At 38.8% G+C, this 12,952-nt stretch overlaps 1 protein-coding gene across 1 annotated transcript; it reads right to left on the bottom strand.

Moving 5' to 3' along the window:
• Positions 1-11,039: 11,039 nt before the first annotated feature.
• Positions 11,040-12,482, bottom strand: LOC134202281 (uncharacterized protein K02A2.6-like). The gene has a single exon (XM_062677314.1). It carries the CDS (start codon positions 12,480-12,482, stop codon positions 11,040-11,042), a length of 1,443 nt encoding a protein of 480 aa, XP_062533298.1.
• Between the last annotated feature and the right edge of the window lie 470 nt (positions 12,483-12,952).

A 12,952-nucleotide genomic window follows, 5' to 3' on the forward strand; every position in this document is an offset into this window, starting at 1 on the left:
CGTGTAAGCTGTGTATTCTATGCTGTCAGTGTGCCGGTTTCGAATAAATTGTGTCTTGGGAGAACATAACCTAGAAAATCGATAGCTTATTTGTTACGAAATAATGATGTCTCATAACTCTTTGAATATTTACTATTTTTTGAGAAGTGCCATCATTATGAAACTCAATAGTGAACAAGAAGAAAACATTCCCCATCGAATGCAACTTGTTGTAACAAAATCGATTCAGGTTTAGTACTAAAAAAATTGGCTAATGTTTCAATGTGCACACACATACGCACACACACACACACGGACAGACAGACATTTGCTCAGTTTGTCGAGCTGAATCGAATGGTATATAATACTATGGGTCCACAAGCGCTCTATAAAAAGTACGTTTTGGGAGTGAAATGAAAGCCTTTCTGGTACAACTTTGTTGTACGAGAAAGGCAAAAACTAGGTGCCCAACAAATAATTAACATGTGCGTGATCTCTTGGTCAGAATCTGTTAGTAGATTTTCAACCATGTTGGAGAACAAATAGGACGCTCAGGAAATTGTGAGACAGATCTTCTTCCATCTAAGCGCATTGAACTCAAATGCGGAAGTGACGTAACATATTGGGAATTTATCACAACGTTCGATCGAATGCACAGAATACGTGAATATTTCGAAAGCTTACCTAATTTCCAGATACACAAGCTGAAAATACGTTTTTTCACAAACTGACACACTTACAAAGCTTGCAGGGAAAATAGCCCTTTGTTGACAACTGACACAAGTTTCGTTTCGAGAACTTCACTTTCACATGCAAATTTATTTAGTTTTACTTCCGTGTATATAAGAAAAATGTCATATTTAACCTTCCTAGTGCATTATGGGGTCCATTTCGACCCAAACACACACAAAACACCACTGTAACTTTGTAACGCAACGAGATAAAAATCTGAAAAATTCTGACTTTTCCTAACTTTCGGAAATAAGGATTCCCTGAGAAAATCAGCTTCCAGCGACATCTAGGAGAGGCGCCACAAAAAAAGTGACACATTGTGCATTGGGGTCCATTTGGACCCAAAATTTCATCTCGATCACAAAAACTCAAATTTCAACCAATTTTCGATCTTTAGGCACCAAACGAAAGCTGTAGGTTCCAATAACAAGCCCCAGGGGTGATTCATCCAAATTGATCACTCTAGTCCCCGGGGAACCTGTGCTAAAGAGGTACTGTTTGAGCTTCTCGATTTGGCACCAAATTATCGAGTTTCGTGTTATGAAACATAAAATTGCTTGCAAATATGTGTTCTGATGATTTGTATTTGTATTTGTATTTGCTATCTTGTATATGCCATTTGTGGGCTAATTTATCCTTCTAGCGGTCATCGAAGGGCCCTCTGGAAGATCCGGAACTTCCGTAAAAGTGGACAATTCCAAAAGTTCATCCCAGAACTTCGCGAAATTTTGAAAACCATTCATTCTGGCAAATTGTGGGGGCTATCAATAGTTAAAGCCTTCTGTGACCTACAAATGTCCCAGAAACGGTCCTCCGGAAGATCCGGAACATCCGTAAAACGGCCAATTCCAAAAGTTTATCCTAGAGCTTCGCGATTTTTTTAAAACCATTCATTCTGGCAAATTGTGGGTGCAATCAATAGGTAAAGTTTACTGTGACCTCCAAATGTCCCAGAAACGGTCCTCCGGAAGATCCGGGACATCCGTAAAAGTGGCCAATTCTAAAAGTTCATCCCAGAGCTTCGCGATTTTTTTTGGTAATCATTCCTTCTAGCAAATTGTGGGTGCAATCAATAGTAAATATCTTCTGCGACTTCCAAATGCACCAGAAATGGTTCTCCGGAATATCCGTAAAAATGGTCAATTCCAAAACTTCATCCCAGAGCTTCGTGATTTTTTCGTAAGCATCCATTCTGACAAATTGTACGTGCAATAAATAGTGAAAGTCTTCAGTTACCCCTAAATGTCTCAGAAACGGTCCTTCGGTAGATCTGGAAAATCCGTAAAAATGGCCAATTCCAAAAGTTCGTCCCAAAGCTTTGTATTTTTTTTTTTTTTTTTTCATAATAATACATTCTGGCGCATTATGGATGCAATCAATAATGAAAATCTTCTGTGACCTCCAAAATGCCACAAAAACGGTCCTCCAGAAGATCCGGATCATCCGTGAAAGTGGCCATTCCAGAAGTTCAACCCAGAGCATAGCAATTTTTTCGTAACCATCCATTCTGGTGTATTGTGGGTGCAATCAATAGTGAAAGTCTTCTGTGGTCTACAAATGTCATAGAAACAATCCTTCGGAAGATCTGAAACATCCGTAAAAGTGGACAATTCCAAAACTTCGGCCCAGTGATTTTTTTTCGTATCCTTTCATTCTGGCAAATTAATAGGGAAAGTCTTCTGTGACCTCCAAGTGCTTAAGAAACGGTCCTCCGGAAGATCCAGTTCATTCTTTAAAGTGCTCCAATTCCAAAATAATATCTCAGAGCATCGCGATTTTTTCGTAACCACCTATCCTGGCGAATTGTGTTTGCAATCAATATGAAAAGTTTATGGTACTGTACGGTAATGGTACTCCGGAAGATCCGGAACATCCGTGAATGTGGCCAATTCAAAAAAGAATTCACGGAGGAACTTCCGAACACTTCGTTGAGAATTTTTGGAGGAACTTCCGGAAGAAGTTCAGTGGAACTCCCGGAGCAGCTCCCCGAGGAATTACTTGATGAACTTCTGGAGAGATTTGCGGAAGAACTCTCAGAATTCTCAGAAGAACTTCTAGAGGAACGCCTTTAGGAACTTTCCGAGGGATTACTTGATGAACTTCCGAAAGGATTACCGAAGGAACTTCTAAACGAACTTCCGGAGGAAGTTCTTGAATAACTTCCAGAGGAGCTTCTGGAGAAGCTTCGGAGGAATTCAACGAGGAACACCATCACGCCGCCGTCGCTGGCTAATGATGATCTGTTACGCTAACTGTTGAATTTGGCGTCTTTTACGGATGTTCCGGATTTTATGAAGGAATTTTTATTATTGATAAGAAAATTATTTTGAGCTATCAGTGGAATGTCATTAATTGTCATCAGACGAGTTTGTACAATTCCACTTGATTCCACCAATTGATTTGATTCCACTATGTGTTTTGCAGATACGTATTTCGACCTTAACAGTAAGGCCGTCTTCAGTGTCTCGTACTTGACTCGACTTTAATTATTGTCATTGAATATCACGGAGGATTTTCGCTATTGCTTGCGTACATAATTCACCCATATGGATGAAAGCGAAAATTAGCAAAGCTGTGGGATAAACTTTTGGAATTGACCATTTTCACTGATATTCCTGATCTCCCGGAGGAGGGTTTTGTGCACATTCAGACGTCTTAGAGGAGAGACTGGGTTGACTTGATCTCATTCTCTGATTTCCGATGTATCACAACCAAAAATAAATAAACATACGCGATTTCCACACAGACTCTCTAAGAATTATCGAAATTTATTTTTTACATATCTTCTCGGCTACTTCTACATAGAACATTATTTTTAACCAACCGCTGCCGAACAAATTACGCCGAATTTGGGCCTCTCAACCGAATGATGGCTGTTTACAATCAACACTGCGAAACTATTGACTTAACAATGTCTCGGCATAACAACAAACAATATTTTCAAAGAACAAACATTACAAATTCAGCAATATAAATTCAAAATCAAAATTATACATCACTTTACTAAAAAAAACTATTATTTAATCATACTATAGCATTACAAAAACAAACATGTATATGTATATGTACTAGTTTACGCTGGTTGACGAAATAAAATAAATAAACTAATGAGGGATCAAGTGTCCTCATATTGAGGCAATAACTTCAAATCCAAATATTCTAAAACTTTGATGGAATATTGACATTGTCATCAGTACAGATCATTAAGCATATTTATGGCTTTGTGCTGTGAAAAAACGAAAGCATTTCGTCATTGTTATGAAAAGTTGTTCAAATTTTGCGTGGCCAAAAAAAAACTTTGGGAAAGTCAAAACACACAAACCGCTAAAAAAAATACGTTAGAACAAAACTATTTCAGTTCTCGATAAAACAGGGGGTGATCAAGTCTCCCCGGGGATCAAGTCTCTCCACCTTCCCCTATTGATTGCACAATCACTTCTCCGCTATGGATGTTTTCGAAATAAAATGTGGAGCTCTGGGAGAAACTTCTGGAATTCATAATTTTAGCGGATGTCCTAAATTTCCCGGAGAACCGGAGCCGTTAACAATGTGAATGTTAATGGTTAAAAAATCGAATGTGATTAACTTTTGGTAGGTCCCAGAGGACTTTCACTATTTACTTCACATATAATTCACCGTTACTACGTGAATGCTAACAAAAGTGCTCAAGTCAGGGATCAAACTTTAGGATTAACCTATTTTACGGATGTTTCGGGCTCCTTGAGGACCGTATTGTGGTCATTTCGGGCCAAAATTGACTTTCACTATTGATTGCATTATCCATTCGCTGTTCCCGATCATCCGAAGGATCGTTTCTGGGACATTTTGGAGTCACAGAAGACTTTAACTGTTTGTTGCACCCACAATTTGCCAGAATTAATGGTTGGCAAAAATCGTAAGCTCTGGGATGAACTTTGAATTGACTATTTTACGGATGTTCTGGATCTTCCGAGAAATATTCATGGGGATTTGGAGGTCACAGAAGACATTCACTATTAATTGCACCCATAATTTGCCAGAATGAATGGTTACGAAAAAATCGTGGAGCTCTGGGATTAACTTTTAGAATTGACCACTTTTACGGATGTTCCAGATCTTCCGAAGAACCATTTCTGGGGCATTTGGAGGTCAAAGAAGACATTCACTATTAATTGCACCCACGATTTGCCAGAATGAATGGTTTAAAAAAAACGCGAAACTCTAAAGTGAACTTTTGGAATTGGCCATTTTACGGATGTTCCGGATCTTCCGGAGGACCATTTCTGGGACATTTGTAGGTCACAGAAGGCTTTAACTATTGATTGCACCCACAATTTGCTAGAATGAATGATTATCAAAAAATCGCGAAGCTCTGGGATGAACTTTCAGAATTGGCCACTTTTACGGATCTTCCGGAGGCCCATTTCTGGGACATTTGGAGGTCACAGAAGACTTTACCTATTGATTGCATTCACAATTTGCCAGAATGAATGGTTTTAAAAAAATCGCGAAGCTCTAGGACAAACTTTTGGAATTGGCCGTTTTACGGATGTTCCGGATCTTCCGGAGGACCGTTTCTGGGACATTTGTAGGTCACAGAAGGCTTTAACTATTGAAAGCCCCCACAATTTGCCAGAATGAATGGATTTCAAAAAATCGCGAAGCTCTGGGATGAACTTTTACAATTGGCCAATTTTACGGAAGTTCCGGATCTTCCAGAGGGCCTTCCGATGACCGCACGAGGGATAAATTTGCCCAGAAATGGCATATACAATATAACAAATACAGTCGGGATCATCAGAGCACATATTTGCAAGCAATTTTATGTTTCATAACACGAAACTCGATAATTTGGTGCCAAATTGAGAAGCTCAAACAGTACCTCTTTAGCACAGGTTCCCCGGGGACTAGAGTGATCAATTTGGATGAATCACCCCGTGGGCTTGTTATTGGAACCTACAGCTTTCGTTTGGTGCCTAAAGATCGAAAATTGGTTGAAATTTGAGTTTTTGTGATCGAGATGAAATCTTGGGTCCAAATGGACCCCAATGCACAATGTGTAACTTTTTTCTAATGCATTAGGAAGGTTAAGTCAACTTTCAAATGGAAATTAACGAATTTGGGAAGTTGGAACCCAGAAAAAATGATGGAGCGAAAAATTTTCACTTCACCGATATTTGCCATGGCACACTACTCTCCTTCTCAAACTTGGGTGCTCAGCTCCATTTGAGACTACACGCTTAAAATCAATAACACAGAGATGTGTTTGCATCACACAAAACGGACCTAATGCGGAACATCCCCTAGATGAGCGATAGTTACACAGCCACAAAAATAGCTCGTGTGGTTTTATTGAAGCTAGGATTTCAATATTTTCAACAGTATTTGGTTCCTCATGAAACAAGGAATCTGTACAAACGTTTACATGTTGAAAAGGACCGTTATCACGACCGTACGAGGCTTTTTTGTGCCTGTGTAACTGTCGCTCATCTAGGGGATGTTCCACATTAGGTCCGTTTTGTGTGATGCAAACACATCTCTGTGTTATTGATTTTAAGCGTGTAACTTGGATGCTCACCCTGCCACATGATTCACCATCTGGGATTTAATTAGGTTCTCACTTATGCACTATGGGGATTTCTCATACAAATGGGTGGCCAAAAATATTTTTTCAATGAAAACTGTTTCTTTGCAACATATTTTATGTGCAGGAATATTTAACCTTTTGTCTGTGCTCTGGGGTCAATATGACCCCAGGCCACTTTGAGTGGCTGCCATTTTTTTAATTTCCAACCGATTCTCCTAATTTTTGGTAGTTTGGTAAAACTCGCCGAGATCTGTCTCCTAGGTGCAAATTCACTTCAAAAATCTTGGAAGTATGAGCTACAGTGTACTTTTTTTTCAAAAACTTACGTTGTCTCGTGCTCTGGGGTCAAATTGACTCCCAAATTGAAAATGTTATAACTTTTTTAATGCTTGGCCAATTTTGGATTTTTGGGGCTGTTTCGAAAGATAGTTTAATCATCTTTCAGGTCGTTACCAAATATTGACTATAGGTGGGCGGGTACATCGTGGGGAGGGGTTTTTAAAGGGTACAAAAACAGTGATTTTCATGCTTATTTTACTTATATTCGAAAAATCTACCCATTTTGAACTGCTCCTTTTCAAAATGGTTATGCAGGAAGGCGTGTGCTTTTGATATAAAGGCATTGATTAGTTTAGAGCATGGTCGCTAGGTGGCGGTATATTTGAATTCATTAATTTAGATTACTCAAGTAATTCCGATATATGGAATTTTCCTCATTGTACATATTCTTATCGCACATATTTGAAATTTTAAAGATGACGTCTTTAATAAAGTTCGTCTGGTGGGAATGGACTGTCATGTGACGGAATAAATAATTAGGAAATTTACAAATAGGCGGCGCTAGCGTACTTGCAATATTCTTGCATATATGAAGTATTGTTTTAGCTTGAGATCCCCTCATACCTACACTCAAGTTGTATTCGGCAATATTGTTCAGGATGTTCTAGCACTACAAAACGGTGCTCAATATAATGAGTACGTTTTCCAATTTTTAAATTTGTGCGTTAAGAATATTTACACTGAGGAGAATTCTATATATCGCAATATCTTAAGTAGTCCAAAATAATGAATTCAAATATACCACCACCTGGCGGCCGAGTTCTAAACTTATCAACGCCTCAAGCCAGAGCACATGCCTTCCTGCATAACCTTTTTAAAAAGGTGCAGTTCAAAAAGGGTAGGATTTTCGGATATAAGTAAATTAAGCATGAAAAACCACTGTTTTTGTACCCTTTTTACGAAAACCCCTCCCCGCGATGTACCCGCCCACCTATGGTCAATCTTTGGTAACGACCTGAAAGATGATTAAATTATCTTTCGAAACAGCCCCATAAATTCATAATTGGCCAAACATTAAAAAAGTTATAGCAATTTCAATTTGGGGTCAATTTGACCCCAGAGCACAGACAACGTAAGTTTTTTTGAGCACAGACAGAAGGTTAAGAACGTTTTTTTAACCCTTTAAGAGCTATCGTTAACCATTCAAAAAATGTCACCCGCGAAAAAAACAATTATTTTTTTTTTAATTTTTTCGGTATTTTTTTTCCTATACAGCAAGCATAAAATAGCAAACAACTATATTTCTAGTAATAATGGTGTTCATTTTCTAATCATAACGAGGTATAGAGAATAAAAACCACAATTTTCAAGAAAATTTTGATTTCAGCGTTCTCGTAAACGCGCAAATATGCGCAAGCAAATCACTCACTAGAAGGTGGTACTAGGGTTATATTTCAATCTCCCATTTACAGATCAGGGGACATTTGGGGACATTAGGTTTGCGGGACCATTTTATAGCAAAGAATTATGATAATTAAAGTTTTTCTTGTACGACTTTTTGATATTAAACTTAGCGTGCAAAATAGGGTTTTAGTACCGGGAGTACCGGTACCGGAATTCCCGGGAGTACCGACTAATTTTCGGTACCGAAATACCGGTACTGGCTTAATGAAAGTACCGGTATTTTCGGTACTAAGGAAAAAGTTTTGGTTAAAACTACCGATGATAAGAACCACATTATTTGAATGCAGCAGCTAGTAAACAAGATATTAATTTTTTTTACCAAAATTTCAAACACCTAACCATAGAGGTAATAAACTAAAGAGGACGATTGTCGCTGCGGTTCCCTTTGTTATCGTCCCTAATCTGCCGCTAACCGCAAGTCGAGCACATCTTTATATGGGCCTCCATATACAGATGTGCTCGACCTGCGGTTAGCGGCAGTAAACATGTTGGCTACCTATCTGTCAAAACGTACTCATTTTCCATCGCTGACATTTAGGCTGTGAACCATTCCACCGATTCGTTTAACTTTTAGTTGAAATTTGACACAATTTGATGGTTACACTCGATTCTGTTTTTACACGGATTTTTTTTACACGGCCCTGTAAAAAAAAATGTCATACAAAATTTTTGCAAAGTTGCTCCATTTTGCATGATTCGCCGAGAAATCATAAATCTTTTTTTACACGGATTTTCAAATTTTGAACTGAAAACTTTTTTTTAACGGAACGGATCCCCCGTGTAAAAAAAAGAATCGGGTGTACCGTGCACGCACCCAACTTTGCGCAGCTCCTAACTTTGCGCATTTTGCGGTTATTTTTGTAATAGAGTGCGTATAAATTGAATTTCGAAATATAATTATAGCTTGTCAGCACAATATACATGTTATCATTAAGGTGCATGCATTTTTTCGCTGTTAAATGACACATTTTTCTTTTTTATAGTCGAAACTTGTACTGAAAACAGTGAAAATGACCAAAATGGCGTGTTCTTAGCACAAATGACAAGTGACGGTTTACTCGAAAAACTGTATTTTTTGTAAATTATTACATTCGTTGACAACTGATTACACATGGACCCAATAATTATAATATTGTCGAAGCCATCTTATGAGAATTTGGTTAGTTATACTAAGGACACACCTGTGGTACTTGTACCATGGTACAAGAGAACAAGAAAATTATTCCAAGACTATCTTTAATAAAGACAATAATTGGTATGGTACTCATTTCAAGATTCTTGTACCATGGTACTTGTACCACCAGTGTGTCATTAGTATTATTTACATTTTTCGTTAAAATATATGATGCGCAATGTTAGGAACAATTTTTCAATACAGTGTACCAAATTTTGCGCACAACTCGTATTTCTTCGATATTTTCAACATTTATGATATACCTCGTTGGAATAGTGTTTACGCAAAAAAGAACTTTTGTTGGCTATGGCCAATTTACCTAAATGATGCTGTACATACACCAACAGACGTGAAAACATACTAAGTATGTCGAATCATAAGAAAATAATGCTGGGCATCCTTATCATTTCTAGTATGCTCAAATATGCCTACAAATGGAATGAACATGAATTGTAATAGTAGTATTAGCTGAAAAAATAAAATTTGGATGAAAAATTGTTTGATAGACGCTTGCTTCATGTTAGAAATTTTCCAAGTTATGTGCGCAAAGTTAGGCATTAGAGTGGGGCGTCATGGTCATTTTTTCAAATCAATGATTTTTCGAAGCCATTCTGGGTCCTGAACAACTGTGCAGAATATGGGACCGATTGGTTGCTTCCTCGCTTTCCGCATCGCGTTTGAAGTTTGTATGGAAATTAATATGGGAGAACGTATATTTTTGCATTTCTACTACTACAGGTTTCAGTTCATCGTAAACCAAGTGGCACATTGCGTTAAAGTATAACCCAAAGGATGCCGAAAAACTTTACTGAAGAAGTCACGTTGCTGGAACGTCCACGAAAAAAGTTATAACGCTTCGAACATTGAGTGTTCAAACCATATGCAAAAAATCGTTCATTCTGCCAACACTGCCGTACTGCGTAGACCAATAATTTAACTGAGTGTTATTTCAAAATAATTGATCTTATAGGGCTTTAGAGCTAATGGGAGCTATCCGAAATTATTTCACAAGGAAAAAAATCCGACAAGAAGGAAGATGGGTTTTGTCCTTCGATAACCATAGGTTGTCCGGTAGTGCTGACAGAAACATTGATTTCTTGCATATGGTTTGAACAATCAATTTTCGAAACGTAATAACATTTTTTGTAGACCTTCCAGCTACGTACCTTCTTCGGCAAAGTCTTTTGGCATCCTCCAGGCTATATGCTAACGTATTGAGTCACGTGATTGATGATGAATTGAAGCTGCTAAGAGCAAAAATGTAAAAAAGTACGTTTTCCCATACTAATCTCCATGTAAATTTAAAACGCGATGCGGCATGCGAGGTCGCAACCAATCGAGCCCATATTTTGCACAGTTGATTGGGGTCCCAAAACGATTCAGAAAAACCTTGATCTCACTTGATCGGACAAAGTTTGCGTTTTTCCATACAACTACGCCCCACTCTATTAGGCATATTATAAGGGGTCTGCTTTGAAGTTCAATTTACCATTTATTTCAAATTTTTGTACCAAATTTAGTTCTCAAACAATAATATGATAATAATACTTGTGATAGCCGAGGTGATAACGGTAGTCTAGTAAGCACCGATGTTGCGAGAAGACTCCTCGCTCTAGAAGTGCTGTCTTCGATCGTGCGTTGGATGTGTTACTCCCGTGTGTGTCAGTGTTAGTAGTATTAGCATCTAATAGGGGGTTTGTCTCAGTTGGTATAATAGACTGTTATAAATGGATGTCTACCACATCCCCTTTTTTAACGGAATTTTAATTTATTTTAATGAATAACAATATAAATTATAGCATAGTCATGGATAGGTCAATTGACCATATAGCGTCGTGTCAATACTTATCTTGAAGGGCTAAATCGGTCCTTGGGTCTGATAGTACGATTCGATCGCCGAAGAGTAGGTGTTGGAAGATGGGATGATGATGGTTCGGGTACTACGTCCTTTGGAGAATCCAGAGAGTTATCTTCGTTGTCCGGTGTGCTTGTTGAATCCGAGTTCGAGACTTGGGCTGGGCGAATCAACTTCCTCAAATGAGATATGTTTCGATCATATTTCTTTCCTGTATCGTTCGACTGAACTGTGACATTGGATCCATTTCTGCTCAACACGATGAACTTTTCTTTTAAGAAGTTTGTTGACAGTTTATTCGTTGGGAGCAAATTCTTCATCAGAACAACATCGCCAGCTGAGATGTCACTTGGTTTGGCTCTACGTTTAGCATCTTCTCTCTCCTTCTGTAGCATCTTTTTTTCGAAATCCTGGTCTCGAAAGTCAGAGCTTGGTGGTGTACTTTCAAGATCCTCGAACGCTGGCAGTTTAGAGCGCAATTTTCGTCCTTGTAGTAATTCACTTGGTGCTTTTCCTGTTATTGTGTGCGGTGTGTTGTTGTAGAGGTCTAAGTAATCATCGAGTTCGGCTTTCCAGTCGTTATATAGGGCGTGAGCTATCTTCATTCGTTTGAGTAACGATCTATTTTGCCTCTCAACTTCACCGTTCGCTTGTGGCCAGTATGGTGATGTGTGGTTTAGATGTATACCAATCGTCTTACAAAATTCTTCAAAATCTATCGATATGAATTGCTTTGCATTGTCAAGAGTAATCGTTCTTGGTGGGCCCCATGTTCGGAATATGCGTCTCAGTCGTTTGATGGTTTCATGGGCTGTAATTCGCTGCATGATCTCGATTTCCATAAACCGACTATAATAATCCACTATTACCAAGATATATTCTCCCGTTGGCATAGGACCCAAGAAATCAATTGCCACATCTATCCAGGGTTTCTCAGGAAGGTTGCGACGCATCATCGGTTCAGGAGGGTTAGTCGTTTGTACTAATTGGCATCCTTCACATGTTTCGCAAATTTTCACTGCTTCCTTGTCAATACCCGGCCACCAACATCTTTCGCGTAGTCGGCGTTTCATCATAGATTGGCCCGGATGTCCTTCATGAGCCAATTGGCACATTCGAGAACGTAGGCATTTGGGAATGACGAGTTTGGTACCCCGCATGACAAGGTTATTGACGCTAGATAGTTCGAGACGGAATGGAGCATAATCTTTCAAATCATCCTGGCTCCATTTGTTGCTGTTGATGCATTCGATGAGCTTTTGGAGCTCTGGATCTGATGATGTGGCAGTTATGACTTCTGCTATGTCAATTGTAGCACATTCTTGAACAGATTTTATTATGCATTCCGTTCCAGAGTCGTATTCGGTACTGTTCCCATCACTAGATAGAGAAGATATCGTTTCGACTACCACACGCCTTATGAACTGAATCATCATGCCACTCGTGGTCATCAACATGAGCGGCGAGACAAGATGAACAGTCTGCTAGATCTGTTGAGCCCTTGCGATAAACCACCTTAAAACGGAACGCCTGAATTCTCAACAACCAACGCTCGATTCTTGCTGTAGGCTTTGATGTTGTTGAAAATAATGTTTCCAGCGGACGATGATCGGTCTCGAGTTCAAAAGTTATTCCCAATAAATAGATTTTGAATCGTTCAACAGCCCAAACTATACCAAGTGCTTCCTTTTCTATAGGAGGATAGTTTTTCTCCGTGTTTGTAAGACTCTTCGAAGCATAGCTTATTATTCGCGGAATATTCCCTTTGAACTGGATAAGAATAGCTCCTAACCCTACGTTGGATGCATCTGTTACAAGTAATGTTCTGTCATTTAGATCATAGAATCCTAAACTGCCGGCTGATCCGACCAGTGCCTTAATCTTGTCGAACGAATTCTGATGT

This window comes from Armigeres subalbatus, unplaced genomic scaffold (genome assembly GCF_024139115.2).
Source record: "Armigeres subalbatus isolate Guangzhou_Male unplaced genomic scaffold, GZ_Asu_2 Contig1127, whole genome shotgun sequence".
NCBI lineage: Eukaryota > Metazoa > Arthropoda > Insecta > Diptera > Culicidae > Armigeres > Armigeres subalbatus.

Excerpts from the sequence above, each read along its gene's own strand:
- LOC134202281 (XM_062677314.1), bottom strand. The coding sequence starts at position 12,482 with ATGATTCAGTTCATAAGGCGTGTGGTAGTCGAAACGATATCTTCTCTA.